This window comes from Gambusia affinis, linkage group LG12 (assembly GCF_019740435.1).
Source record: "Gambusia affinis linkage group LG12, SWU_Gaff_1.0, whole genome shotgun sequence".
Taxonomy (NCBI): domain Eukaryota; kingdom Metazoa; phylum Chordata; class Actinopteri; order Cyprinodontiformes; family Poeciliidae; genus Gambusia; species Gambusia affinis.
The window spans coordinates 12,456,707-12,472,036 of NC_057879.1; the positions used below are offsets into that span (position 1 = coordinate 12,456,707).

At 38.3% G+C, this 15,330-nt stretch overlaps 2 protein-coding genes across 2 annotated transcripts; one reads left to right on the forward strand and one right to left on the reverse strand.

The window, feature by feature from the left end:
• Positions 1-5,786: 5,786 nt before the first annotated feature.
• On the forward strand, positions 5,787-8,925 carry LOC122840957 (cerebellin-4-like). Its single transcript, XM_044133793.1, has 3 exons — positions 5,787-6,040; positions 6,126-6,248; positions 7,347-8,925. Exons 1-3 carry the CDS (start codon positions 5,800-5,802, stop codon positions 7,625-7,627), a joined length of 645 nt encoding a protein of 214 aa, XP_043989728.1. The 5' UTR covers positions 5,787-5,799; the 3' UTR covers positions 7,628-8,925.
• A 3,449-nt stretch (positions 8,926-12,374) lies between these two features.
• Positions 12,375-15,023, reverse strand: LOC122841308 (ras-related protein Rap-2b-like). Its single transcript, XM_044134532.1, has one exon. It carries the CDS (start codon positions 14,281-14,283, stop codon positions 13,735-13,737), a length of 549 nt encoding a protein of 182 aa, XP_043990467.1. The 5' UTR covers positions 14,284-15,023; the 3' UTR covers positions 12,375-13,734.
• Between the last annotated feature and the right edge of the window lie 307 nt (positions 15,024-15,330).

Consider the following 15,330-nt stretch of genomic DNA (forward strand, 5'->3'; position numbering starts at 1 on the left):
GGAAATGAGTTGGTGGATAAACTTGCTAAAAATGCTGCAAAAAAGGATAATGTTGAGCTTAATTTCAAAAATTAGGTCAAAAGTATAAGTAAAACGTATATTAAAAATAAATGGCAGGAATACAAAAGACAATGCAAAATTTTATTATAGCATTCAAAAAAAAGTTGGGGAATGTAGGAAAGGTAATAGGAATAAAAGAGAAAAGGATGATATAATCAGATTAAGGTTTGGGCATACAGGGTTAAATAATACTCTGAAAATAATTAACAAATACAGCACAAGTATGTGGAGATATTGTGGAGAGTCAGAAACAATACAGCATGTTTTTCTAGAATGTAATGAATATAATCAGGAAAGAGAGGTGTTCATCAGAGAGTTAAATAGAAACAAAAATAAATGAGATATTAGAAATTTGCTGCAAAAATAATCTGAGGACGTAGTGTTCAGCAGCATTATTAGTTTTCTTAGGAGGACAGGTATTATGGGAAGATTATAGTGGTTTTACATCTGGTTCATACTCCACTCAGGAAGGTGGCGGTAATGCACATATGAGTTGTTTGCCAACTGCCAAAACATGAGAAGAAGAAGAACAAGAAGAAATCCTCACACCATTCTTCTTTGCCAAACAGCTGAAGCTCAGTCAGATTAATTGGAGAGTATTTGTGGAGAGCAGATTTCAGATCTTGCCACAGATTTTTGATTGGCTTGAGGTCTGAACTTTCAAACCCATGAATATGTTTTGTTTTAAACCATTGCAGTGAAGCCCTGGCTTTATATTTTGGGTCACTGTCCTGCTGGAAGGTGAACCTCTGCACTTTGCATTTTGGTGGAAAAGCTTTCCTCTTGCTAAGTATCTATGAAGACTACATTTATGCTGTGCACGACTAATAGTTTTCCTGTGGATAGATTCCCCCACCTGAGCTGTTCTTCTCTGCAGTCTCTCCAGAGTCACCATGGGCCTCTTGGCCTCATCTCTGATCAGTGCTCTCCATAATTAAATCTTTTAGGGTTAGAATTAGGGTTATGGGTTATACCCTCTGCACTCCAGAGAATTAATGTCACAAGGTGACAACATTTTAATAGATTTTTTCATTTATCTGCTGTGATGACAGATAGGAATAACAGGACAGGCCGACTTTTCAACTTCATCTTTACTTTACCAATTGTTATCACAGATTTCTTCTGGTGATATCAGATGTTGTTTTATTTTCAGTTCAAGAAGCAGCAGTAGAATCCTGTTCAGTTCGCTGTTCCTATAATTTGAGACTTTATTTCCTCTTCACATTCTTCTACTGCAACAAGGTTTTGGCTTGCATATGTTAACACCATGTTTACTGGGTCACTGTTGAATCTTCTCCACTCTGTGCAGAGCTAGTTCTTTTAGCATCTATTGTAGAATTATATTATGTGGCATTATTTTTATTTTTATTTTTTTGCTGCTTATTTGGTCTTATGACAAGAATTATTAAGCGTCTCAGTTCTAGGGACCTAACAGTCTGTTAATGAAGTTGATGAAGTCTGTTTTTTCTTACTGTAATGGATGAAAGGCAGCCTCTACTGGCAAAAGTTAATAATAAATAAATAAATAAATAAATAAATAAAAAAACCACCCGTTCAAGTAGTTGTGGACTAATGGGTTTTTAAACTTACAGAGAATTGCTTGATACATATTACATTTTTTGAATGATGATGTTAACAAACACAGGATGAAAAATAAAAATTATATTCAGTTTGTTTAAGCTGGAAACGATTAAGAAATTGAAATTGCTTCAGTTGTCAATTTTAGGGTGATGTATTACAGTTTATCAAAAAAGAGGTCTGGAATCAAAATTTGTCTCCTCTCTACAAACCCTTGTTGACTCTTAGTTGCACAAGTCTGCCCTCTAGTGGACAAAGAAGAGAGATAAAGTCCAAAATGAAAAGAAAAGGCGACAGTCCTCAAGGCTCAAATACCTTCTCACAGCAAATGATAACTGTTGGTTTATTCATATAAGCTCTGAGATAAAAACCTTTTCAGCTGTAGCCATCATTCATTGACAGGTCTAAGTGTACAAGTCCAGAGACTGAAAATGTAGACGAGGTGTTGAAGAATGTAGGGGGAGCTGAGAAAACCTCAGTGTCTGTCTGTGTCCTCCTACTCAGTGATCAGTGCGGAGGCTGAGCGTTTATTCTATTCTGGTCCCTGAAATGTGAGGTCTTTTCTTCACTGCTTCCTCCAAGACCAGAGTGTTTCATCCACACTTGTCAGGAGGCAGAAAGGCACAAAACAAATTCCTTCAGTATAGACTATCAGTCTGACTTTCTCACAAAGTGGAAATATCTATTATATGGTATTACACACATTATTTTATATGGCTGTCAACTTTTTTGCTTCAGAGCATCCACAAAACAAAAGCATAAAATACTGAAGGCTATGTTTCTTTCTCCCTCTGACACGTCTCCAAATTTTCATTGTCTATCTTTTCCCATCAGAACATTCATGAGTGTGACCATTACAGCAAAAAAAAAAAAAAAAAAAAAGGTTGAAGTTGCTCTCTGAAGTCCCAAGTCAAGAAGGTCAGAAACCTTTGTAATCCACACTCATTTGTAGTTTAGACAGTGTAAATAATTGTCCCTACAACTAATAAATGGAGTGAAAATGATAAGTGTTTACCACTATCCTTGTTGGAAGTTATAATGAGTCAGCAACCATAACCAGTGCAACACCTTTTTAGTCTAGTATAAGGAGTAGAAGTGTTGCCTTAAGAGGTATGTGGGGTTTACGATTATTTGATTGTTAAAATGATGTGATTGAATGCTTAGTGGTAAGAACAACTTTACAAACAATAAGTCCAAGATGATTTGTGATGTAATATAATCTACGTTAAAGAAAATAGGAAGGTGTCTTTGACTTTTTAAGAAGTGATTATACAAAATGTTCATCTCTTATGACTTAAGAGATACTTAAGAGACCTTAGAGATACTGTATCATAAGCTAAGTCTCATGTTTTATTTTTCATCAGAGTGCCCAAAATGGGCTTCCGTATATTTGCCATGGTGTAGTAGTTTGAGGTACTATGGTGCCGCAAAACAAAGAAGTCTTTATTTTGCAGCAACAGCTCCTCCACAGGCCACCAGCCCACTAATGGAGAAATTCATCGGTAGACTGTCATGACAGTCACTACTGCATAGTTCGTCTCATATACAGAACAAATTAGTTGCCGGGTTTGTATAATTACCAGATCAAAGGTTTGTTGGTTAAACTTTGCAACTCCTCTTGGAAACTTCAGAAAAGTTTTGTATTTAGTGATTTGCAGTGGTGCTAAAAATGGTTTGCTCCCTTCCTGATTTTGTTTTTGTATGTTTGTATGTTTGTTACACTTCAGTGTTCCTGCCAGAACATTGCAAATCCAATAAAGGTAAAACGTAAAGTAAAACGTATTACACAAATTTTCCATAGGTTTTGTGTGTGTTTTGCACGCACACAAAACATAGTTCTCAAACTGTGCCTTACTATAAAATAATCAAAAATGCAATTTTTCCATTGGAAATTATCTCCATATTGCTTGTGTTGTCTTTGACTAATATTTAAATTGCTTTTGGACAGCTGAAACACTGAAGTGCGGCAAGCACTCAGCAATCAGGAAGGGGTCAAACAATTTTCTAAACCACTGAAAATCAATAAAAGCAGCACTTCTGAGAAGTTCCCAACAGTTGGAAAAGTTTAACTAAGATCCTTTTTTGAACTGTAGTCAGGAGATTGTTGTTCTAGGAGAATGTTCCTGCTTGTAGATAACTACAAGCAGAAACAGTTCAAGATGAAGATTTTTGTGGTTATATTAACTTTCTTTTTCTTCTATGCATGTGTGATGCAATTGATTATGTACAATTTTCTGCTTTCTCCTTTAATTTCAATTGCTTTTGTCATGTAAAATATATTATATGGGTCTCTTTTGAATTGTCTCAACCTGTGCAACATTTATGCACAGTTTCATAAAGCCTTAACCTGCAAAACGCTTTAACAGGTTGTCAAAATATGTCAATCATATTTCTTTACATTGGACTTTTTTATATCTCTCTTGAACTGAACTGATTCACTCCCATGTGAATCCTAAGTTTCTCCAGTGTAAGTTAATGTGTGAGACATTAGATCGACCAACAATCAACCAGTTTTCTGAAGTAGGTCAAAGGTACATCTCATGAACCATCATCTGGTAATTATGTATCCAGAGCACAACACAATGTTACATTTCGGACAATGGAAGGACAAGGATTTGGATGTGGTCAACAGCCAGAGAGAAGAAGAAAGGGAAGAAGAGTTTATAGTTATGGTTATCGTTGAGGCAGAACTGGGTCGAGGACATATGCCAGTTTCCATCGCTCCAACATCATTACGATATGGTTTGCAAACTACAACAAGATACTCCTCATTCCTCTTCCCCATAGAGGAATTTTATTTCAGCATGTAGATTGCATGTACAGTTTTCCTTCAGAAGATTGCCCTGTGTTTCAATTTCTATTTTTGTTTTTGTTTTTTTATTATTTTATGTCCTGTCTTTTTCTTTCTGTATCACAGTGGCATGGGCTGTCAACAAATTACGGCGAAACCATAAATGAGCATCTTGTCCAGTTTCTTGCCTTGTGTAGCATTTTGTGGATTGTTGATTCGTTCGGGCTAATGTCTTTCCTTTTGTTCAATGATTGTTATATTACGGTCCCTGACTCAGGAGTCTTTTCCTTACTGTCAACTAAAAGAACCAAGATCTACTTGGATTTGTTTGCAGAAAGACAAAAATAGACACTTTAATTCAGAATCCTAATGCAATCAATAACTTCCTTATAAGCAGAATTTCCTGTCACATTTTTAATGCTGTAGAAAACAAGTCTGATATTAATGATCTTATCTTTCTGTGTCTCTTATCGTGTTTTTCTGTTTTGTTTAGTTCCTTTTATCTTCAAAGCATCATAAACCTAAGCCATTGAGCAAATTAAAGAATAAATCTTTTCCTACAGGATAACATCTGAAGTTTTAGATGCCCAATAAATTCACCTCTTGAGCAACAATGAGGTTTTGAACGTCTATGACCCTGTGACCATGATGTGTAATACCTCCAGAAACCCTAAGTCAACTTTCATACAGCATAAAATGAAAAAGACTAAACACTTAACCTGTACTTTTCTTCTCTAACTGTTCTTTCTATGTTTTTATACATGGAAGAAGGCACTGGAATAGAGGTATGACTTAGCTAAAAGCCAAATAAGAAAGATCTCTACAATTTCCTTAACCAATTGTTGCTGTTTGTCAGGGAAAGGTAAGAAGTACAGACAGTCTTAGGATGGATTTTAGAAATGGCTGGGAATGACCTCAATGATATTTTAGAAGTGTAGTTGAATAACTTGATGACATCTCATCTCATCTTATGTCTCATGTCAATTCTTCTTTCCTTCCATCCATCCATGCATACATACATTATACTATTTAAGATCTTTGAATGAGAAAAGCATATTGTACTTGGCATAAAATGTCAAATGACTTTTGACAAAATAATATTTTTTACCCAAAATTATCAAAGAAATCAATAACAGCATCAGAAGATATAGAAATATGTAACAAGGCATGTCATGAGTTAATCTATGCAGGAGAATAAAACAATAAAACCAAACCTTCTCTGAGGTTCCCTAAAGTTGCAAACGTTTAACTTAAGAAACCTTTGACCAGGAAGAAGCAAGGAAACTAGGCCACTTCCTTGTTTGCCTTGTATATATACAAGTGAGGAGAACTAATGCAGCAGAGACACCTGCAAACAGAAATTGTTCAGGATGAAGATTTTTGTGGCTGCATTAACTTTCCTTTTCCTCTCCGTGTGTATAGATGAAGTCACCAATCAGTCAGAGGGAGAAGCCAGTGACACAGACGTCATTCAGACACCTGGTGGCCAAGATAGTGGCACAGCCGAAGGCCAGAAAACCAGTGGACATCTGCTTGTCATATTAACAGAGCTAGAAACTAAACTTAGAGACACTCAGAGAGAGATGGAGGTCCTGAAGTCACAAGTTCAAGGTAAGACAGAGCACATTTGGAGTATTTTCTTTTGTAAACATTATACATAGAGAAAATAAAAATAATGGCTATGTTTCTTCCTAAGGCAACAAGGTAGCATTTGGAGCATCAATAAGTACAGGTGAAAATATTGGACCTTTTAAAACTGAAATCACACTGGTCTACAAAAAGGTCTATGTGAACACAGGATCATTCAACTCGGCAACAGGTAAACTTATCACAGTAACATTTTTTATTATGCTTATTAATCAAATTATTGTGCACAAATATTGAGAGTTTGAAATATATTGCTGTGTCTGAAGAGATGTACCATATTATTAAATGTCATGGAAAATAGTGCAATTGTGTTAAGGACCTGTAAAAACTGTGAAATGAAATACATGTGAGTAGCAGAAAATCTGGTAGGACAAAAAAAAAAGAAAGAAAAAAGTCCCTAAAAAAGAACCACTGTTATTTTCTCAAACTCTTTAAAAACTCTGACAAGGTTAAAAAAACATGCTGAACAAAAATGATCAACAATCATCATTGGTACATTAAGGATTCTGATTGCATTTACAATTCAGACAGGGTCTATACTACTGAAACATAAAAACAAATAAAGAACAAATTCAAGCAAATCATTTTAAGGCCTTTTACCGGGAGCTTTATGAATAATGAACACTACATTGTCATTATATCATGAAGTCATAGTGGTTAAATCTGTTTTTCCACAAGTTGCTCAAACTATTTACTGCATATCTGATGCAGTCCAATCCAAACCAGTCCTATTTTATCTATAAAGCCCTTTAAAAACCACAGAAGACCAAAATGTTGTACATACAATTAAAAGATAAAAAGAACAAAATACAAAGATAGATTTAAAAGACACAAAACAAAAATGTTTAACCATTAAAGGATAATCAAATAAATAAATAATAATAATGGTACATTTCATCTATAGGTGGTTTTCTTGACACTCCAGGTAGGGTTTGGGGTTGACCTAGCAATGATACGATCAACATTCAACGATGGGTGAAAAATGGAGTGTTCCATAGTTTTCCATAGTTTAGGAGCTGCTAAAACAAAAGCATGACCACCTCCAAGCTTGTATTTTGTTTTTGTAATACTTATACTGTATGTGTTTACATAGATTACATTCACCACTGTCTGAAAAATGCAGCTTCTTGTGGGAGATGTAACAATAAATAAAAAAACCTTTTCCATTTTGAGCCTTCTACTTAAATACATCAGGATTTGTTTTTGAAACCTTGAAGTTAAAAGACCACCAAGCATCACCATGATCAAACTATGCTTTGATCATCCACAGGTATTTTTACAGCCCCTGTCAGAGGAATCTATTACTTCAGCTTCTCTGGACATAATATTTCATCTAAACCAATGGGCCTGCGACTGATGAAGAATGGAGAGCAGATGGTCACTGTCTTCAACCATCCTGCTGGAAACCGTCATGAGACAGCAACCAATGGGATGACTCTGCAGCTTGAAGTTGGAGACCACGTTTACATGAGACTGCGTGTAAACACCTGGATTTTTGACAATTCAAATGATCATAGTACCTTCATTGGCCATTTATTATTCCCTTTGTAAGTTTTGTGAACAATTAACACCCTTTGATAAAAGTTAAATAGAAATTCAAAAAAATTAAGAGATGGATTTGATTTAAGAGGTAATATTTAGTTGAATTGAAGGGTCAGATTTTATCTTTGTAAATTATGTCGTAAATATGAGATAAACTGTGATGCATATATAATCAAGAAATTTCAAAATCATCTTTTATCTAACCAGTGTTGGTGCTGAACAATTTGTCAATTTCTTTGGAAAATCTATGTGAGGATTTCTCATGTTCTTTTATCGAGTTTTTAAAATTTTTTTACAAGCAGGTAGAAATCTCATTTTCCAACTTGAAGAAATAAATAAATAAGTTTCATTTCATAAGCCAGTCAAATTGCCTGGTCACGTTGTCAGAATAACAGTATAGTCTGAAAGGATGCTCTGTCGTAAACTATGGCTAAAGTTTTGACAAGAATTGTAAATTATAACTTTGGGAGATCAATGGCAAGAGACTGGACAAAATTCATGTTTTAGCTTTTGCACTAATTTGTTGACAAACCATACTACTGTAATTCAGAAAAACAAAGACAGCAATGCAAAGCTCAAAGGGAAAGAAACAGAACTGGAAACATAAGACAGTCTTTAGGAAAACTGTACATGCAGTGCTTTAGCAATTAGATTGTTATAATTTTTTGTATAACATAATTTCAGAGATGCTCACATCTCCCAAATTAAACCTTTGGTCTCCAGACCTTTGCAGATCCTCTTCACCCAGTTAGCCCATTAATGAACATCTTATGTTCAATAGAGACATTATTGTGGGACTTGCTGCTCTCGTTGGGAGTTCTTTCCACTGGTTGACATGGAAGAATATGACGCTGAAGATTACTTGTAGGTTCCTTCCAGAAACCTGGTCTGTAATGAACCAACAAATGTGGCTGAAGAATCCAAAATTTAAATGACCTCCAGAAACCTTGCAAGATGGGTCCTTTAACTTTTGTAATCAGAAAACCACAGAGAAAGTATAAACATCATCAAGCGCCCAGTGTAGGTTCTGCAATTACTTTTAGGAGTTTTGGGGTACTTTTTTTCAGCCTTGTGGTCTCCTATCAGGGTTAAATGAGTTTTGGCATTTGAACATTTTCCTTGATCAAAGCTCCATTCAGTCTATGAGAGGCAATCCCCCGGCAACCATGGAGTGAGGTGCAGGGGTGATTGTTGGGAGGGAAGGAAGATGCGCCAGTGGGGTTGTTCATCCAGGGTGCCAACAGGCTATGATCGTCTTTGTAGTTAATATTGTTAACAACAAATTAGACATATCCTTTCATGGTTAAATTAAATGAAGGAAAACTTTGTTCTCTCCTGCTGATACAAATGCATGTGATTTTGTGCTTTGACAGTAATTTTTGGAAGTGGTTGGGAGACGGTTTACATCATCTCACTGAGTTTCATCATCTCTCTTTGTGCAAACGGCTCATGGTTAACCAGACTTACTGTAAATTACCACCACATGACCCTGCTGTCGTCTCTGCTCAATTCTGATCACATGGACTCTCTGTGGGCTCTTCACCCACATGTGTGAAATCTTTTCATATCTCCATCTCCTTTCATTTTGCTTCCATCTCAATCAAATATTTGTTCTCAAATTGAAGACGACGACAGGACACACTGTCAGAACAACAGTGAGATCACATCCTGCGTCGCATTCATCCAAGGGAGGACAGGCTGTGACAGTGCATGATAAAGAGGAACCGTTTATCTGTTTCAACATTTTAAAGATCTGAGGTGCATTTACACAGGAAGTGCCTTAACATCCACCCTTCCTTTGCTCTGTGTGCTTCAAAGCATAACATATTAGCAAGCTGTGGCTGATGGGTTTGCAGGCAGGGAAATGCTGATATGGCACAGATCGCAGGCAGGATGACTCTATATGTTAAAAACGTAAAAGCATAGATATGCTTTTAGCCCTAATGTTCTACTTCATATTCTACTGCAAGCAAAAAATGGTGTTCGATTTCAGGCATACCTCCAGCTCCTAGGGTAGACGAATGCCTTTTAAAATATATATGTTTTAAAAAGACAAAGATTCAAACCTGATGCAAGAGTTTTTCCTCCATGAGTAAAAAAAACTAGGATTTGTGTTTGTTGTGCAATTTAGCAAGCCTGTTTCCAACTAAGGCAAGTGTCACAAGATGTTTTTACTGTTGAGAAATACATTGTGTCAGGCAGTAACACATATTTTTTGTGAGACTGCATAAATCTAAACAATAGTAATAAGAAAAATAGCAAATTGACAACTTAAGAAAGTTACTACGTAATGCCACCACAATGTATAGAACACATTCATGACTTCTTCAGATCATTTTTATAACTAAAATGGGAAGCAAACTCCACCACTTTCACTGGTAATGCCTGAGAATAATTTTTTTAATCCTTGCTGGTGGTTAAAGTGAGGTAGTCTAAAGGCAGTAGAAAATTCTTTCTTTAGTATCAAGTTTCTGTCAGAGTTTCACAGGAGGAACGCAACTGATTTAAAAGGGTAAAAAAAAACAATTACTTTTTTCCATTACCTCTGTAACTTCAACAAGTTTTCTGAATGAAGGAAAATCTATATAAACCTGACATTTTTAACATGCCCCTCCCTAAATATTACCAAGATCCACAGACTGCGTTCAGATGTCACCCAATTGGTAACATAATGAGAATCCACCCTTCAGATGCAAGAATCTGTTGACAGGACAACATGATCGTTTGTGGAAGAGTGGCAAGAAGAAAGACATTGTTGGAAAAAAAGTTTAAAGTTTGACACAGTGGTCTCTGAAGATACAAGGAGGAAAGCGCACTGGTCAAATGGTCATTCTGAATGCACAATTCCCATTGTGTTAATGGAGGTGGTAGCATCATGAGCTACTGTGAGATGTTTTCTTTTGCAGGAATAAGCAAGCAGGTGAGGTTTAGCAGGACAATGGAAGGAGCTAAATGTAAGTCTACCCCTGAAATATCCTGTAAGAGGCTACAGAAAACTTCAGACCCAAGAAGAGGTTCAGCATCTACGAGGACAAACACAAATATACAGCCAAGGCTACAGTTAAATGGTACAAGCTGAAGCACACTCGTCTTTTAGAACGGTTCAAAGTCAAGATCTAAATTCAACTAAAAATATGCAACAAAACTCAAAAATTACATTTCCTGTACAGTCACTCTACATTCAATCTGACTGAGCTTGAACTGTTCTGCAACACGGACTGAATTTACAGTTTCTAGATGAACAATCCTGGTAGAGACACTCCCCAACAGGATGTCTCTAGACTTTGTAGAATCATGGCCATGAAATGTGCTTCTACAAAGCATGGGCAGCCCTGCAGCTGGAGGGACACTTACAGCAGCAGCTAACTGCCCTAGCTGAGGGACGACTGGTTGGAGCGCCGCTCAGCAGCATGAACGGCTGGCTGAACTTGGCTCAGGGCATAAAAAGCCCTCTCTGTTCCCCGCTTCCCAGCCAAGAAAACATATGGTGGGGAGAAGGGGAAGCAACTCTGACAGGGAATCAAAGGCACTAACCAAACAAGTGGACAAAGATGTTTTTTAAACATGCTGGATGTGATCCTGACCTGAATCTAACCAGTGGCTAAAAAGCCTGTTCATCGACTCAATGCAAATAAAGTGAATAAGTAGTTCAGCTGTGATCATGAATCTTAATTTTCGCTTTCCGCCTGCACAACAGACTAAACCGGGACAAAATATACACAGTTCTTTAAAAGTATTATTTCAAACATTTGTGTCAAGAAGTTAATATAAACAATCTGTAAAAAAATAAATTAAAAAAAATGCTTCAAGTAAATATTGGTACGACTAATTGTAATAAATAAACAGATTTTTAAATCAGTGCCGATCAAGAGAAGATCTCCCGTTTTCCAGTTTTGTGCTTTGTGACTGCTTCATCTCTAAATAGAAAGTGTAAATTGCATTTCCAGAAAAAAGGCTAAGTAAAAACTGGAAACTATAATGGACATATTCAAGTTTAATACTTTAAAACGCTTCATATTTCAGGAGAAACCAACCAAAGAAGTTTCAGTTGAAGAAAAGGTAATAATTCAAACTGCTGTGCAAGAAACCAAATGTTTTTGGTTTTTTTAGGGTGGTTAGGGGGGAATCGTTGTCCAGAGGATAGCAGGAGGTTCTCTCTTTTTCAGGATGCATTGGAAAATACAGATCAAATTCATCTACATTTTGACATATAAACTGACTTATTGTTAAAGGTAATAACTATTGTGACCTGCTTTGTTTAATTTTTTTTTTTAAGTATGGAGCACAAAATGTTTGAAGGGTTCAAAAGCTTGCCTCATTCACTTCATATGGGGAATTTTCTTTTATCTTCTTTTTTTTTAAGTATTTAGAAAAATAATATTATATAAACACCAGAAAATACAGCACAAATCTGCTAAAGGAGCTGAATTGACACAGAGCATTGTATGCAGATGGGAGTGTGTGACTGAAGACCTGCAACCGGATCACAGGAGTGCCAGTAGTTCAGAACACGGGTGTCAAACTGCAGTCCTCGAGGTGTCCTGCAACATCCAGATGAGTCTCTGCCTCAACTTAGCCGCACCACATAATTAGATCATTAGCAGGACTCATTTACCTGCGTGAGGAGGTAACTCAGCCGTGCCATTCAGGTGTGCTGGAGTCGGGACACGTCCGAAAGTCGGAGAACGGCAGCCCCTCGAGGAACGATGCTTCACAGCACCCACACAGTTAAATGAGGCAAGACACGCACACACCACACACTGTTACGTAAAATGTATTCTGTATTCCAAGTCTCTCAAACCGACAGGTGGATGGCCAGAAAATATCGTCCAAAAGCAGAAATACAATTACAGTAAGTCAAAAATGTCACTTTTTTGTTAAGAAAGGAAAAAAAAAAAAAAATCTACATCATAGATACAAACATGGCTTGCCATTCACTGAACAGAGATCCCAGCAGGTTATCCCGCTTGTTCTTTATGGACTAGTACCTCTGGAAACAGCCTGAATTTGATGTCTGCTTACAAGCTCAGGATCCAGGCTGCTAAATAGTTGTTGTTTTTTTCATCACTATTGTCATTATTATTATTATTATTATTATTATTATTTCACTTCGACACCAAATGAAAACCAGAGTGCAGGTTGGAAACCTGTTTTAAAAAGAAAACAAAAAAAAGTTCTGATTGCCATTAGGACGCACTGCAGAGGAAGTAAGGGCTCATCAGTTGGCACAGTCACAGGAGTTTTTTTTTTTTTTTTTTTTTAAAGCAGGGAAGGCACTTGACATGGGGTCGCAGTGTTTCCCCATGCAGCGACAGAAATGCACCAAGGTCCTTGTTTGTGCACACCGAGGAGGAACACAGTCAGCTGGGTGCAAGTTTCAGATAAGAAAATCACCAAACCTGCGGATGAGCTAAAGAAGGAGGGAAGGAAAAAAAAAAAAAACAAGAATGTATTGGCTTGACTCGACTTCAGATGTGGTATCTGAGTGGGCGGTGGGTCTGCGCCTCTTGTGTTTAACTTGACAGTTCGTGTTGGAGCGAGCTGTGCAAGGCTTGAGTGGTGATTTTTAAATGCTTTCCGAGCTCTCTTAAGCAAAATAAAATGAAACGAACAAACAAACAAACAAACAAAAAAAATGCAATAAAAGGCGAGCAATCTCTGCTTCTCTACCAGGGAGATCTGGCATAAGTAAACCCATCATCACCATCACCACTAATCTCTAAAACACAAGAACCCGCCAAAGAAATAACAGTACAGCTGAGAGAAAAAAAAAAAAAAAAAGAAAAAAAACAGGCCTGAAAACACATGACTCTTAGGTTTCACAATTAGACATTCCCACCGAGGCACATTTTCCAGAGAAGTGTCAAATACAAAGCTAGAAAAGAAAAACATAAGAAATCCCAAAACATTCAAGTACTTTGTCATGTAAACACTTTCCAGACTATGATACATAATAGACTGTTGTCGATTTTTGTTCTTGTGCAACAATAAGACAACGGTGTGAGGAGTGAGGAAACTTTTAGAAAAATAAAAAAGAAAGAAAGAAGAAAGCCTGCAGGTCAACTTTTTGAAGCTCTAAACTCAGCCCCAGGTTTCTGCACGTCTCTGCGGTTCCTTCAGAGCAGGACACACGAGCAGCACTGGTCGCCTCCGCTGGGAACGCTGGAATAGTTCATCTGTCTCACTATTTCTGCGAACAGCTCGTCCACCGAGATTTTATTTTTGGCTGAGGTCTCCATGAAGGGGCAGCTCCAGTCCTGGGCCAGCGCCTTGCCTTCCCCGGAAGACACCTCCCGCTCCCCCTCCAGGTCCACCTTGTTCCCCACCAGGATCATGGGCACCCTCTCGTACCTCTTCACCCGGATGATCTGGTCCCTCATGGGCTTGATGTCCTGGAAGCTCTGCTGGTTCACCAGGCTGTAGACCAGGATGAAGCCCTGGCCGTTCTTGATGTACAGATCCCGCATGGAGGCGAACTGCTCGGTCCCGGCCGTGTCCAGGATCTCCAGCACCGACGGGGACGAATCCACCTCGATCTCCTTCCTGTAGAAATCCTCTATCGTGGGGTCGTACTTCTCGATGAAGGAGCCCGTCACGAATTGGACCGTCAGCGCCGATTTACCGACTCCGCCCGAGCCCAAAACGACCACTTTGTACTCCCTCATGGTTTAAGGAGGGGCGGCGGCGGTGAGGGGGAGAGAAGAGGAAAACCACGACACCTCCTTTTTCCTAGACGAAGCCTCCTCTCGCTCCCTCTGTCTATCTCGCTCACCAGCCCCGATGTTTTCAAATCGAGCAGGCTGAGAAGGCTGCTCCCCTCGTCGCTCGGGTGCCCGTCAAAATCGCACGCCGGCGAATCCTCCGAGGCTGTGGCAGCGCGGTGAGGGCCGCTGGGGAGCAGATCCGAGGAGAGCGACCGTCCCTGGACATCAGCGTGGGGAATTAAAGCGCATTTTGATCGCGCTGTGTTGTGCAACGGTGCGGGGAAAAAGCGTGATCGCGTCTGTGTTCTTGCATGGCGTTTCCTGCCCACATCCTCAGCGCGTCACAAAAAAAGAAAAAAAAAAAAAAATGCCGAGGCTCAGTTCCGTTTTCTTAAAGGAGCCGTCACCCGGGCACCCTCTTCCTTCCCTCCCTCCCTCAGTCGCAGCAGCGGGTCTGATGATCAGCACGACAGACCCCACCATGGAAGCCCCTCAGCTGTAGCTGCACCCATTTGACCGTGTGAACTAACGAGGCCTGCCATTTAGTCAATAATCAATTTCGAATGTCTGGTTCTGCGTTAGTTACCAGGACTCAGCTCAAAATTCTTCATTCACGCCGCTGGTCGATGTAAATTTCAAATGTTTTTGTATTCTAAAAATGTTTGTTTCTGAGACGAGAAGAGGCAGCCACCTCTACAAGATAACTAAACAACAAAAAAGCAACACCAGTCTGTTTTTATTTCTACTTATTCAAGAAGTGGCATGTCAAACTTTACTCAATTATCGATGAAAAAATTGTTATTGGGTTGAAAGGTCACCTTGCCATCACCCTAATTATTAGCTTCCTTTATATGTTCTTTATCAGATTCAATTTTGCGAGTCTAGTTCACTAGTTAGAAGAAACATATTGGTGAAAATAATTTTTCTTAATTTAAACTGGATAATTCTTGGACTTAACAGGTTGTATTGACCAACTTTATAGTTGTTACAGTTTTTGTTTTGCCTCAA